The sequence below is a fragment of the Glandiceps talaboti genome, chromosome 5, assembly GCF_964340395.1.
Source record: "Glandiceps talaboti chromosome 5, keGlaTala1.1, whole genome shotgun sequence".
Lineage (NCBI taxonomy): Eukaryota > Metazoa > Hemichordata > Enteropneusta > Spengelidae > Glandiceps > Glandiceps talaboti.
In genome coordinates, this window is record NC_135553.1 from 5,727,088 (window position 1) to 5,742,793 (window position 15,706).

The 15,706-nt window shown below is 33.7% G+C and overlaps 1 protein-coding gene across 1 annotated transcript in view; it reads right to left on the bottom strand.

Annotated features, from left to right (window-relative positions):
- The window catches only part of LOC144435575 (putative ATP-dependent RNA helicase DHX40), a 43,292-nt gene that overhangs the window by 11,063 nt on the left and 16,523 nt on the right, over positions 1-15,706 (bottom strand). Inside the window, exons 5-9 of the mRNA XM_078124160.1 lie at positions 14,604-14,802; positions 8,417-8,516; positions 6,064-6,150; positions 4,719-4,790; positions 2,760-2,870 (exon numbers count right to left, since the gene is read on the bottom strand). Of these exons, the coding sequence (XP_077980286.1) occupies positions 2,760-2,870; positions 4,719-4,790; positions 6,064-6,150; positions 8,417-8,516; positions 14,604-14,802 (569 nt within the window). The remainder of the gene's footprint in view (positions 1-2,759; positions 2,871-4,718; positions 4,791-6,063; positions 6,151-8,416; positions 8,517-14,603; positions 14,803-15,706) is intronic.

Sequence of the window (15,706 nt, forward strand, 5' to 3'; positions counted from 1 at the left end):
TCTTTCGTGCAATGGTGTTTGTGAATAAAACATAAACAATAATAAAAACTATTTAAAAACAAAAACAAGTGTTTGGCTGGAGTTATCATAAATTCATTAAGTTTTTTAAAGACTAGAATTTTTTGTTGTTGATCTTTATGCTGTACCTTTTCCTACAAAAGAAATGCAATTAGGTTTCAATTCAATTCAAAACCTTTATTGTCCTTTAAATTAATACATATAATGGAAAATTTTCTTCTGACATCTCAGAAATCCCAATATACAAATAAAAACACTATCACAGCCAACATACAACCAAACAGACAAATGTACAATAATACTACGTAGATCTATAAAATATGTATGCAAGACTAAATTCCTATCACAGTTATTACAATTCAGTGACTCCACAGTTTAAAATGAAAATAGCAGATGGAATGAAAGACTTTTTGTCACAATTTTTCCTTGTGAGGGGAACTTTGAGTCGCCGACCTGAAGGTAGAGTTTGGAACTGAGAATGTAGTGGGTGTGATTGATCCTTCAAAATTTGAATAGCGTTTCGTTTCAATGACTGATGGTAGAGTTCGGTGAGTTGTTTCTGCTTTGAACGATAATCCTTCCCATCTGACTGACGACTCGAGTTACTTTGTCCCGTCTTTAACTGAGAGATATCCATACCAGGATACAATATTAAATGTTAGTACGCTTTCAATTAGTGAGTGATACACTGATGCTAAAATATCCTTACATAACAGTGAAGAACTGTGCCTGAGCTAAAACACCATTTCATTCATATTACAGTTGAATATTTTGCCTTTTCACTATCTATAAAATTTAATCATAGACAGTGGAAGGTTAAAGGTTTCCCTTCCCTTCCACTGTCTATGATTTAACTCAAAAACTACAAAATACTAATTTCAATGCAGACATCAAACTTGTAAAATTTATCCAAAGTGGGTCCATCTCTGACTGTAATTTCCGGAATTCTCTAACCTTCACTAAAAATGTCTATTTCAAGGGGGATAGTTACGACTTCCAGTACTGTTATTTAGTATGCAATTAACATTTACTGCAGTGAAGTAAATGCCCTGCAGTGCTTCCCATTGACATGATGTAGCCATAGAAACTCCCACCCCTCATCATGCTGGAATTTGACATATCACTTCTTTATCATGTACCACTAGTGATTCATCTAGTCTGTGGGTAGACATTTTATTTGTTAAAAATTCTTCCAAAATAATTGTATACAATGATCTTGTATCAAATTCCCACCTATTTCTTCAGATTTACACTTTATTTGTTCAGATCACAGATAAAATGATATTTAGACATAACTGACTGGTTTTAGAATTGTACAAACATAATTATACAGGCCAAATTGTACATATTCAACAGAAAATACAGGATTTATATGCTGGTCATTCTATATAGTATACTTCACAACAACCTCAACAACATGTGTCTACAATTTTTAGTTTTGTGGTGCTTGAAATATGAGGAGAACATTTTTTGGGGAATAAATATCGAAAGCATGGTATAATTTCAAAAAAATGCAACTTAATTTGCTTGGTCTCAGTAATATCCTAGGGAAAGGGTATAGTATCGTTAACTTTAATTCTGTCGGAATATCATGTTTAGTATTATCAAAACAGACCTACAGTCCCTGTATGTGTGTCAGCATAAAACTTATAACTGCATATTGGCATGCCTCCCACCTTTACCCCTTGTCATTATATACAGACTAGATAAATTCACTCGGATGGTCATATGTTTAAATCAAGTATCTACACAGTGATGAGCTGGCGTCATAAAACCCCACTCCACTATTTCAAAAATGTTTCTCTTTATGCAACGGTTTTCATAACTACAGTGCCTTTCTTTATCATTGACAATGTTGCTGTGACAGTCAAATATAGTAAATTTTCATTAATCACATACAAGAAAATACTGTTTGGATTCTAACCGAGAGAAATGATATGATTAGCTTAACTAGCATATGGAATATGACAAGTAATGGGTAGAGAGTCTACAAAAAATATAATGAACAATGTCATGCTGGTCTCATTATTGTTATGATCTTTTAGGTTCACTGGGCTTTTTTGTTGTGATTTACACAGTTACTGTAAGGTATATTTGTCATATATACAGTCGATAGTATGTAGAATGACTGAACTATATCACAATTCAATTAAGGGCCTGTCGTCAATTCTTACATTAAAATAATTCAATCTACGGTAGAAAGACTGCCAAGTCAAACACTGTCAACGTTCATGACCTTTTAGAGAGTGACTGTACAATTGACTAGAAGTAGTAGAATAGGGTACGTTGAAATCACAAATATACAGTGTAACACACTATGTTGATACATTACGAATAGTTAGATGCTAGTATACGTACTGGTTTCTACAGTGCTTGTAGCCACACTAAATTGTAGCGTTAGTCTTTGATTTTTTGTGTTTTTATCTTTTTATCTTTCTGGGCTTTGTACTAAAAACTGATGCTATAATTCCAACAATACAAATTCAAATAAATGGCATTATGCTAATCTGCATCCAACTAGCTTAGTGGATTTTTCTGCTAAATTATGCTGTACCTGCTAAAAAATCAAATATTTTATAACTTCAACATTAATTCAAGACTCCTCAAGACCAAAAAAAATATTCAAAAGTATCCCAATCCCATCAAAAGTGGCAAAAGCTCTTGGAAATGAATCTCAAATTCAGCATCGTCAGGGGTGTACTACAAAGGCTCTTGGTAGAGACACATGAAACCAAACTTACCCTAGAACGTCATGTATCCCCATACATTTTAAATTCAATACTACCATTGTCAGGCTGGTTCTCTGTATCTCAGGTGTCATATTCTCCGTCATTACATTATTGTAAAAATCTCTGTTGATAGAACATATAAAATTGAAGTTTAAGAAACACTCCTTGATATACATGTAAACACATAGAGCCTTAATACAGTCAAACAATCTGGAAAACAATGAAGTCATAAAAATAGTGCCAGTGGAGATGTAGCACAACTGACTCTATTACAACCTTATACTGCCAGTTTCACGTTAGTGTTCACTGTTTCTGTTTGATACAACCATGCAGAAACCAATAAGAAACTGTACATGCTACCTGATTGAATGAATATGGTTCCTTGCGATATATGGCCTAAATGAAATGAACCAATGTTCCACCATGCAGACATAAAATACAGACATCAAACTGTTGGTGCCCACGTGTCTAGTTGCAATACATTTTAAATGGTTGCCATCTTAAGAGTAGAATGTGCAGTTTCTTATTGGTCTCTGACAGCCAGTAAACAGTGACATGAAATGGCAGTATCAAATCCATGCTGTTATATGTGGAAACTCAGTTTTACAGTGATAACAGCCATTTTGTATGCTAGGGATGTCACATACTTGCTTTTCACAAGAATTTCATATATTTTATATATTCATATGTACAGCTTCAACCAAACTTTTTTCAATAAGTAAAAGTACTTTCATCTCCTGAATAACTCCCTGAATGATAAATGATTTACTTGTATGCTATGCATGCAATTTTCATTCTGACAAAGTGCGAATATAAAGATGTGTGCAGGAGATAGAGCAATGGAAATAGAAGTCTGCAAGTATGTCTGTCTGTTACCATAGTAACCGACATACAATACCTAGGGCAGTGCAATGATAATGCATATAGTTACTGGCGATGCTGAAATAAACATAGTAGAAAAGACAATATAATTATCTAATCTGACGGCAAACATATGGGATGAAAATTATAATTATGGCTAAAAGCAAAAAAAAAGTAAGCAACATGTCTGGCTGATTGTACAGTTGTCTGACAGCTTGAAGGTTAATAACAGGATACAAGATTTAATCTTTTTTGATTCATGTTGATGGAAATGGTTATCTAGGAAGACAGGCTTAAGTTTGATGAGTTGATGGAACGACTGCTCATCATATTGAGTATAGGGAAAGTAAAGATTAAATGAAATGATGACATGAATGCAAAATAGTTCATTGATAGCACAGTTTAATATGCATTCCAAGTGACAGTAACAGACTAATGTACATCACAGGAAACGGTGACATTCACAACATGGAAAGAGTAAAGTTTGGAAATTTTGACAATACAAAAATCCTACATACAAACACATCTACCATGATTAATTCATTGATACCAGAGCATTCCAAGTTACAGTAACAGACTTCGCCTTGTTTACAATGTGCATCACAGGAAATGGTGTTACTCACAGCATGTACATGATTCATGAAGAGAGTAAAGCTGGGAGTAAAGCTCAAAGGCAGTTACAACAACACAAAATTCCTATACACAAACACATCTATCATAGTTCATTGACACCAGAGCGTTCCAAGTGACAGTAACCGACTAAGCCATCTTAAAATGTGCATCATAGGAAATGATGACATTCACAGCATGGAGGGAGTACAGTTGAAAGAAATTATGACAACAACGATATTACATATGACTAATTCATTGACAGCAGAGCTAAAATATGTATTTCAAATATTATGCATATCACAGGTTTATCCTGCCTCCAGGACCACATAGTTAGACTTTCATGCCTCCTTGAATGGTAGCAACTTGGAAGTCACATACTCTAGTAAGCAGAACACATTCAAGACGATTTCAAGAGAATTCTCATATGTTTACAGACATTTAGATTTTGTACAGGTACAAACCAGAATTCTATAATTTACATAAAGACATATGACTTACTTTGTGTAAATTCTGTAACATTTACCAGCAGCAGTTCTCCCTGCTCTGCCAGATCTTTGGATTGCTTCAGATCTTGTGATAAAGAAAGAAAAACTATAAGAAACTGGACCAAAACCTATAAAGTTACAAATTATAAGAAACTGGACCAAAACCTATAAAGTTACAAATTATAACAAACTGGACCAAAACCTATAAAGTTACAAATTATAACAAACTGGACCAAAATCTACAAAGTTACAAACTGTAAGAAACTGGACCAAAACCTATAAAGTTACAAACTGTAAGAAACTGGACCAAAACCCATAAAGTTACAAAGTGTACCAAGATTATTATATATTATCTGATTATGTATCTAACAACAGGTGATAAATGATCCAAATTTCTAGGTTGACTCACTCTGCTGTTTTGTCAAATAAGTACTCTACATGTCTCCGAAATGCAGTCAGACATATCATTTATGTCATTATTTTCCTAAAATTTCCTTTTTTATATCTTATTTTCAGTTGTCTATCATTAGTACAGAATGAGAACCTTTACTAGCTTGTTACTTTCAGCATGATATTAATCTACTGATTACAATGTTTTGATGAAATATGATGAAACAATGAGTTCGAGAAGATGTAGTAATTTAACATTGATGATATTGGTAGGAATTATATATATATGTATTTATAACGAAATTGAGATTTCAATTTGATATGAAAGTCTCATAACATACGTTGATTAGGGTCATTAGAGAAAGGTCACAGACAGACAACTACCATATACAGTCAGAAAACTATGTCAGTCTGCTTTCTAGGAAGACTATTACGGTACATTGTAATTAAATGTCATCAGCAAATGTAGCTGGAATCCATTCAGCAATTTTGTCTCTTTCTCTAGCAGGAGAGCTATGTAGATGTCTGTGTATTCCCATAGGGATGACACAAAACAAAACAAATCCTTGGGGATAGGTTTATATGCAGGTGACTTTACATTGCCAATGTAAACTACATAATGTATGTTAATTTATGCTAATATATGCATACAAACCATGACTGCGCAAACTTATGAAATTTGTGTATATTTTACTAAATAGTCATAGTGATAGCACAGTAGTGTTGATTTTAGAGTGCGGACTGAAAAAATCAATTTGATTAGATTTATTGTACAAGTCATGTACCATATTATGTGTACAGTTGTAGAAATATGTTTACTGACAGGTGATTTGATACAATTCAGAGAGTATGATGTCATGAGTACGTCAGTAAATCTAAAAAATCAATGAAAAAAACTTTCAGTTGCAGCTGGTGCCGAGTAAAGTTTTATCAGTGGTGCTTAAATACTGATGATATGAAATACTTACCTTGAAATTGGTACAACTTGCAAAGTATCAAGTCCTGTTCTTGGGTTGAACGATAATTGCTTGACAAATCCACTGTCAACAACATACCTGCAGGAAAACGTTTACTGAATATCAAATAACTACAGTATTGAATGACAGCAATTACATGTGTACATGCATGTTGTAGTAAAGAGTATAAGTTACTTCTTAGTGGACAAAGTTTGGACATTCTTTCAGTTTGTCATTTCTGATTTCAGATTAAAGCCATTCATTTTGATTATTAGCTTACAAACACATATTGTACATCCAAGCATATTAAAGCTTGTCATGGGAGGTCCGATTTTATGGATAGTTTTGACAGTACATCTGAGACAGTTAACACGACAGAGCAAATGCTATAAACATTTGTCTCCCAAGAAGTCCAGTGAGGGCCATCCCTTATGGGTTCAGTGTTAATGCACGAGGAAACTGGAGTACGTGGGGAAAACCTGCATTGTTTGGTAGACTCAAACTGAACGACACACTCCTTACTACATCATGGTAAATTTAAACAAACCCTGAATGGGTTTGAATTCTGACCACAGTGGTATTAAAGAGCCATTGGAAGTGGTTTAACCACTCAGCCACCGACAACCCTATCATGATGATAACAAGTGATGAAAATGTCTTTGCTACTATGATCATTGATAACAACAAAATCATATAAACTACAACAAATATGTTGAAAATGATAAAATTCATCGCCTTGAAATGAACTTCTACTTCCCATTCTTGCAAGCCAGAGTTATTATATCTACCACTATATTTTGAAAGGCCGTGGTAAAACAGGCCGTGGTTTGCGACGATGCTACTTCCTTCCTGATGAAATAAATAAATTTTACTTTCATGTTTACTGCATGATCTGAGGGAGTCTGTTTATCAGAGGCATTAAATCAGAAATGTTAGGAAAGACTTGGAGTATGTACCCTACTCTAGTTGTGATATAAATGAAAGTTTTATGTATTTCATCAGGTATGGTACTACTATTTCAAAGTGATTGGAGATACAGTGCAAACACAGCAAACCACGGAAACAATCAAACACTATCAAATATAACTTTGAAAACAGTCAGGAAAAATAGAAAATTGTGCATTTCCCTGAATTGTACTCTTCCCTATCGTTGATAGATTTGCTAGCTGTTTTTGTGATATGTCCTGCTATCAACCTAAAAGCTCTCGTATCACCAATTCATATGCGATGCTGGACTTCCACGTCTCAAATTTCAATTTAATTTGATCCCCAGTGAAATGCTTCCCTCATTTGTCTCCAATGATATATTGAACAAAATCCCAGTGGCATCTGCTGAGGGGTTTGAGCTCAGCATGAAACAAAAACAAGAAACTCATCAAACCTAATGAGGTCCAAGTTTGAAAGACAAGGGTTTACTTATATCTGAACAAATAGTCACTGAACAAATATGTGTATACAATATGTTGAAATGGAAAGAATCATCAATGTTTCGCAAGGCATTTTAATATAAAGGATACGCATGTAAACAATTTTTTTTTAAATTTTAAATTTTATTTTTTTACATAATCCCAAAATATTTTCAAGGGCAAATTTAGAATCAAATCTTACAGTATCTAATTAACTCAATCATAAATCAATGCTTTATTACCTGGTAGTTAGTTTATCTAAAATAATGAACTGTGTATCGTATTGTAATATTGAATATAAATTCGATCATTTGGATTTCAAGACTCTCAGGAGTTTATGTATAAAATAAAATCTATAACTTTAAGAAGAAATACTGCCAATGGTATTGCAGCACAACTGTATAACATTGCAAAAGAATTTGAGAATGAATGTGAATGGACTCTGGGTTCACAGTATGAAATGAAAATGTCAAAAGATATCTTGGAAATGAATCTCAAATTTGTGCTGATATCTTGGTTCCAAGGAATTTTTTGGCACTTTGAAGTGGGAGTTGAAATTATCATTTGATATTGCTAAAGATACTGTTACATGTTTGTTGCTACGTACATTTGTGTTGATTTTTGAATGGTCATTCATTTGACTATCCTTCACAAAATGTTGTAAAATACACCGGGTATGTGACTGTTGCGCTATGGGCATGGTCTTTGTTGCTAGGAATAGATGTGTTCATTCACTTGCCTACCCATTCCTGTTGTTATTGTCACCCTTACCACCCCTTGACCACCCAGGGCTGTGCCAATTACTGGCTGCAACTGTCTGTTCTTCATTGTGCAAAATATCACATAATCTTATGAATTAGACAGCAAAGTATAACCATGATTGAAAGGATCGAGCACATTTAAAAAACAGATCTGTTGAAAACATTTACTTAATTCTGACAATACCATTTCAAACATACCGTATTCCATCAATGGTTAGTGATGTCCCTGCAATGTTTGTCGCAACCACACATTTTCGAACCCCAGGTTCAGCAGGTGTAAAAATTCTTCTCTGTGACTCTGTTTGATGTTTGTAGAAGACATAGAAACCGAATTTAAGTTGAAATACTTCTCAACATGTACAATGAGAAATTTCAGCATGATGAACAGTTCATAAAAACTAACCAGGTTATATTGGAAACATTTTGTTTGGGTAGATTTTTTGTAGGTTTTATACTAGAATCAGTGTGGCAAAGTTCTGATATGATAGAGGCTTATAAGCTTTAGGATTGTCCACACCACTTTGAAACTATTTTTCACCTTCATTGTTCTCAGAGTGGTCAACTATTGCATCTTGGGAGTTAGAAGATAAGATAATCATGTACATTTATTAGTTGAACACTGGATATTCATGGCTGCTAAGTGCTTAGTACCTTCAGATAAATAGTCCTGAATATTTATTTTTCAACTAATGCATATGTATGTTTGCTAAGTTCCCACGAGGCAACAGAGGAGCACAATGAACAGAAGAGATGAAACAGACTTTTGATTTGGTGTTACTTGGTAATTGTGTATAAAACTTATGTGATGTGAAATCAAGAAATTACTCTGCAGAACCAAAAGTTCATGAAAATACCTGTATTTTGTGGAATGAGATTCTACTTTAAATATACTTTTCATAAGATCTCCTTGGGCCAAAGTCTATATCCACATCACATAAGACACATAAGAATAGTGTCTATTTGGCAAAATGACAATGTGTGAACACAGTGTTGGACAACTGAACCACATCTCTGACACAATCTCCTGTTTGCAATCATGTAGGCTTATCGTGTCTACTGTGTTGTCATGGGAACAAATAATTTTACATGCATTATAGTAGAGTTGACAATAATTGAATATTAGGAGTGATGAACAGGCAATATAAAACACTGAAATTTTACAATTATGTATGGTACATTTTGATACTATATCATGGGTGATATGTAAGCAATATGATACACATGGGTTTGTAGGCAATGCCAACAATATCATTTGGGCAATTGTTTAAAAGTTAAAATACAGAGGCAATATTATCTATGATTTGGGCAATGAAATGCTATTGAAACATTAATTATAATCTGTGTTTTACTGTTCAGAGACTGATGATGAAAGTGGTTGATTTGTTATATTGAAAACCTGGTCATCTAAATTCCTTGCAGGTAAGACAACTTTGCCGTTGATTCTTAGTTATAAATTGAGCAAAACACATGGGAAATAAATCTGTTAAGTTCTACTAGACTAAAAGTAGACCACTGGGACTAGCCAGATGAAATTGTTATCGAGATCTCATACAAGTATCATACCATACATGTAATGCCAGATGAATTGCTTACTTTGAGAATAAAGTCTCAGTGGAAACATCTACATGTTTAATCTACAAAGTGGCTTTTCAAAGAAAATGACACTTAGTAGGTGTGGAAGGCTACGTTGATAGCCTCGTAGGTCTGTCAGAATGAAATGAAATTCTCACCTTGCAGTGCAAGTATCTAAAATTGAAGTGCTCTCTTAAAATACAGCTACTTTGTTCACTGCTGGTTTATATATTTACAATTGTATACTGACTTCATGATGTTCTGTTATCAAGGCAAAAGCTAGTCAGAACTTTTGGAAACCCATTGAGTTGAGTTTTGTTGAGACCAGCCAGTTCTCATTTGTGTTTTTATGCAGTGTATATATTTTGGCATGGGAGGAAGCTATAAAAAGATGTAGCAGCCAATAGGGAGATGATGATACAGTAGTTATATTCTAAATTGGAATCAATCAGCTATAGGTAAATTGACGACTAAAATTTCTCTACTTTGTGTTCACTCTTGACTCAATATTATTTTCTGAAAACAATTTAACCCTCAGAAGAATTCAATTTACATGAACATACTTTTTTTTCTTTTACAATTAGCTACCAGAGTTTCCACTGTTTTGCTTACATTATGACAGACTGCAGTTGCTAGTCCCTGTGGATTGACAACTTGATACAGTCCATCAGAATATCAGTATGCAGGTGTGGTAATCATTTGTTCAGTGTAACAATCAACCTATCTTACTTACTGGGTAACTTTAACTATCTATTTGAATGATAGCTACATACCTATTAAAGATTTATGACCTAATTTACTACATTCACCGCAAACCAGCAATAAGTTATATGTTGTAATTTGGTAATATACAATTAACTGATGTTCGTTTCAGTACACTGCCACATTTGAACATGCTATTCACCTTTTACAGTTTGTCAGTAAGCAAAAGTATACCCACCAAAATATATTTTGTGAGAGGCACTTAAATTTTATAAACATAGAATTTTGTATGGCTTTGATCAGGTTTTATAAAACCCTATCAGTTATATTGAAATACGGTAGTAATGTTGTCTTTCCACCTGTTACACGACACATTGTTTGTTCCACTTGCACCACAAACCAATGATATGCATTCATTTGATATTTCTGGCAATCAATCAACTGTCTTCTCTTCTTTCTTGAATTTGCAAATTGTTTGTGTACATCACATGGGACTTACATTTGTTAGGCTATGTATGATCACTCTGTAGTGACAAGTAAAATGTAGTGCAGTGGCATCATAGATACAGCTAGTAGACAGACAAATAGCTGTCTACTGTGCAGTCACTAAGCAAGTCTTCTGTTAGTCCTTCCAATATTTCATGACACAAAGTCATTATGCTACATATTCTTACTACAACACCATGTTCACACTTCTCATGCACAGTCAATCAATATAACTTGCATACATTCATTACACATATTTCACCTTTTGTGTAATCTACGTGACCCCTGACATCATTCTAAACTTCAACTAAGCTAATTATTTCATAGGACATCACTCAACAAAACAGATGCATTAACACATTATATGGCATCCTAAAATCATCGTTTCGGGAATATGAGCAGTTTGGTTTAAAACCAAATAATGCCATTAAAACCATAGACATTAGAGATGTCTTCTTTATAAACGTCTATGATTAAACATGCAATCATTCATTGAACAAACAGAACCTTTCTTTTGATAGCAAGCTTGAAGCTCAAACATCACCTTTTTATATACAAGAAACTTACTAGACTCAAGGCATGTAACCAGCCAAAGAATCTACAACTTTACTAATGATGTGACAAATCTAAATTTAGTCCTTAAAGGAGATTTGTAGATGGCAGAAGTGAAAGTCAAACAGTACTTCACATGTTACTTCTTCTGGGCAGGATGTGCAGTGCCACCTGAACATCATGTCAAAGGGTTAATAAGGAGAATGAGTGGGACTATTTCTTGTAATTATTGTTGTTCCATTCTGCTCTTCATTGTATGTTAAAGTTTACTGAACATCTTCAAAATTGAACAGTTACCTTTATCAGAGATAAACTGACAATACTACATGTACACTTATCATACATCAAAGAGATGTTTGTCTGTGTAACATTCAGATGATGGTGGTGGAAAAAATAGATTTGTCCATTAAAACAGCATCATTTGCTAGCCCCTTTTGAAATTTTTAATTTATTCCTTCATATAAATGTCATGAAATTCTTGAAAATCAAACTGAATGTCATTCTAGGATTGTATCATTTGTATCACAGATGTCAAATGTTGAAATCTATTCTAAATTAAAAACTTCACTAGCTGTAACATTAAATATTATTTTTTCAATGAGAGAAAATACCAACAAAACCAACCAACAAAATATTCACTGGAAATTGCTACAATACCAATAATTTGACATTACATATTATTCTAAGGTTGATTTTATCTGTAAGTAATATGGTAATGGGTAGAAATCATGATTTTGTTGGGATACTGATTTTCGGATGCAAACCCCCAAATCTATTTGATTTGATTTATTACACCATACTGTGTGTACAACTACAAATTATAAATTGTTTACCCACAGGTGATTCAATACTGTTCAGGATGAATGGTATTACATGTAAATCAGTTATATATATGAAAAAAAAAGCTGTTTAGAAAAACATTCCAGTTGCAGCTAGTATGCAGTTTTAAATGGGCACATCTCAAATAACACAGAATAATGCAACGAAACAGCACCAGCATGCTTTAGGCATGGCTTCAATGAGTTTCATTAACAGTAGCAATCACCCTATTGAGTGTCTAATAGCTCTCATGTCAACTACATAGCATCACATCAGGAAATAACTTTCACCTCTTAGTTAATTATTGTCGATTGTAGCTGACATTCCTGTTAATGGCTTTTACAGTTCCAGTTGATGTATTTGAAACCATGACATGTTAAATTTATCAATATGCTTTCCCTGATAATTAAATGTGATACTGCCAAGTTTGTACTGTCCCAGTAGTTATCTTAGGTATGAAATGCACATTCATATATTATTCACACCTTGATTAAAGCACTATACAAACATATGACAGCCCTTGGTTATGTTTCCTAACTCCTTGGCAAGCACAAAATCTTTGCTGCTTCTGTTAGGTACATGGGATTAATCTTTCATGCAACAACTTTTAGCTGTCTTATGAGGTCCATGGCAATTACAATGTATACTACAACTATCAGTATAGATGTCAGACTGTGGATGAATGAAACCTGTTACAAGTAGGGAAAGTAAACAACTGAATTGGATTAATAACACTTGGCACAGCATGTTGGAAGTACAGAGGATTGTATTACATTTCATCATTTGATAGCAACAGATGTATGGCCACTTTATTTAATAGTTCATGTTCATAACAAATTTACAGTTCCCCTGGCATTTCATGTACAGGTAAAGGGGCCATAAAAACTGTTCTTATCAATCCATGCAATGTAGTACTAGTTGCTGTTGTTCCAACATGCTGTGCCAAGAGCTATTAATCCAATTCAGTTGTTTACTTTCCCTGTTTGTAACAGGTTCCGTTTGTCCATGGTCTGATGTCGACAGTTGTATTACAGCTGGACTAATAGGAATACAATTGTGGTTGAAGGACTTCACAACACTTAAACACCCAAATAAAGCATTCTCTCTCCTTGCCACAATTGTTTATGACATCTATATCAAGTGTAAAAGTATACCTTTACATTTCCTTTAATTATCAGCCTAGTGAGGTGTTTCTAAATAAATGTAATCAATTCTGTAAACAGTGTTACCAGTGCAAAGCACAAATTGGTCATAAAACCACAAGATACTAAACATAGATGTCATAAGACATGAACATCTCACTTACAGTAATAGATAGTCACAGTTTGGGCCACTCTCATTATACTGTGTTTAATAGCTGACAACACTGTTTATATATTGACTACAGTTGGAAAGACCACATGTTAGTCTTAAAATTACACCAGTGTTATTTTACACTGAATATGGATACTATAAACGATTGTGATAAGAAGGGAAACCGCTTTAGTTGGGTGTTCAGCACTGTAGCTGTTCAGCACTGTCGCTATACAGAAACATGGTGGTATGAGGCTTGAACCAGCAAAATTAGCGATTAAGAGTGAGCCACTTGAACCATCTAATCACCATCTCCCCTGGGCCCCCATGTAATTCTGTGTTTTAGTATTAACATGCCATGTCCCAAAGAGGTTTACAACAGTTTCAGCCTGTGATAGAGGGAAGACTACTAAGCTATTAAAGCAATGCTTCTAATGGCTTTACCTGTGATGAACCCTATGTATTTTATTCCATTGAAGACCTACATGTATGGTAGAGTGAATTTTATCAATAATACTCTGTATTTGCCCAACTTCTGTATATTGCCAGTGTCTGTCCCAAAGACGTTGCTAGAAATTCCAGACCTTCTATAGTAGGAACGATACTACAATGATTAACACTGAAACAAAGCACTTTCTCTATGTGCTACACTCATAGCATTCATATCAAGTGTAAAAGTATACTGTTTCAATTGGTTTATTTACAAGCCTAGCAAATGGCCTTTCTAATGTGGTCAATTAGCAAATGACATAGTATACTTTTACACTTTATATTGATGCTATAAACGACTGTGGTACATGGAATAAATGCTTTACTTTGGTGTTATGGGTTGTAAATGAGGCTTTACCACCTACACTAGGCAAAACATTCCCACCGTACAACCTTGGCTTGCAAAATTAATACATGTATCTACCCCACAGGGATAATTCAACATGTTGGAAGTTAATAAGATTAGACTAACCTGTTGGCATAGAACCATATACTGGTACAATTAATAAGGCTGTGACATTGCTGTCAGACACATCATACTTGTAGTCGAGGTTTTCTGCTTTCTTGAATAAATTATCACAAGCTTTCTCAATTTCTACTTGTCCTGTCAGAAAAACTAAAATATCCCCCTGAGGTTGGTCCAGATGAATATCCATCACAACTTTGACTACCTATTAAGTAAGACAATGAAAAAATACCCATTTAAAGAAATGTAACTAAAAGACTACCCAAGTAAGACAATGAAAAAATACAGAAATGTAACTAAAAGGCTACCTAATAAGAGTGAAAAAATACAAAAATGTAACTAAAAGACTACCTAATAAAGTGAAAAAATACAAAAATGTAACTAAAAGACTACCTAATAGAGTGAAAGAATACAAAAATGTAACTAAAAGACTACCTAATAAAGTGAAAAAATACAAAAATGTAACTAAAAGACTACCTAACAGAGTGAAAAAATACAAAAATGTAACTAAAAGACTACCTAATAGAGTGAAAGAATACAAAAATGTAACTAAAAGACTACCTAATAGAGTGAAAGAATACAAAAATGTAACTACAATGAGTGAAAGGTTAAAGTGGCCATATGGATGAGGATTTGGAATTTATTTGGGATTTTTAATTCATAAAACAATATTATCATGGCTTCCTACTTGAAAAGTCAATGTCAAACAACATATACCAAGTCTGTGTTTGTAACTCAATACACTACAAAAGACTGAAAAATGTGTCAAATGTTTGTTATATGCACATACAATAACAAACTTTTTACATATATTTTAGCTTTTTGTCATGTATTGAGTTACAAACACAGACTTGGTATGTGTTGTTGCACATTGATTTTTTCAAGTAGGAAGCCATGATTGAAATTGTTTAAATTAAAAATCCAAAATAAATCCCCATCCATATGGTCACTTTAAGGTGAAAAAAATACATAAAAATGTAACCAATAGACCTCCTAAATAAGATGGAAAATGACTACAAATTACATTATTTTATTTGTTAGTTATTTCAAAATTATTAAAGTTTGGGAAAGCTATCTACGAACACGCAAAAAATTGTCCGGCAGAACTA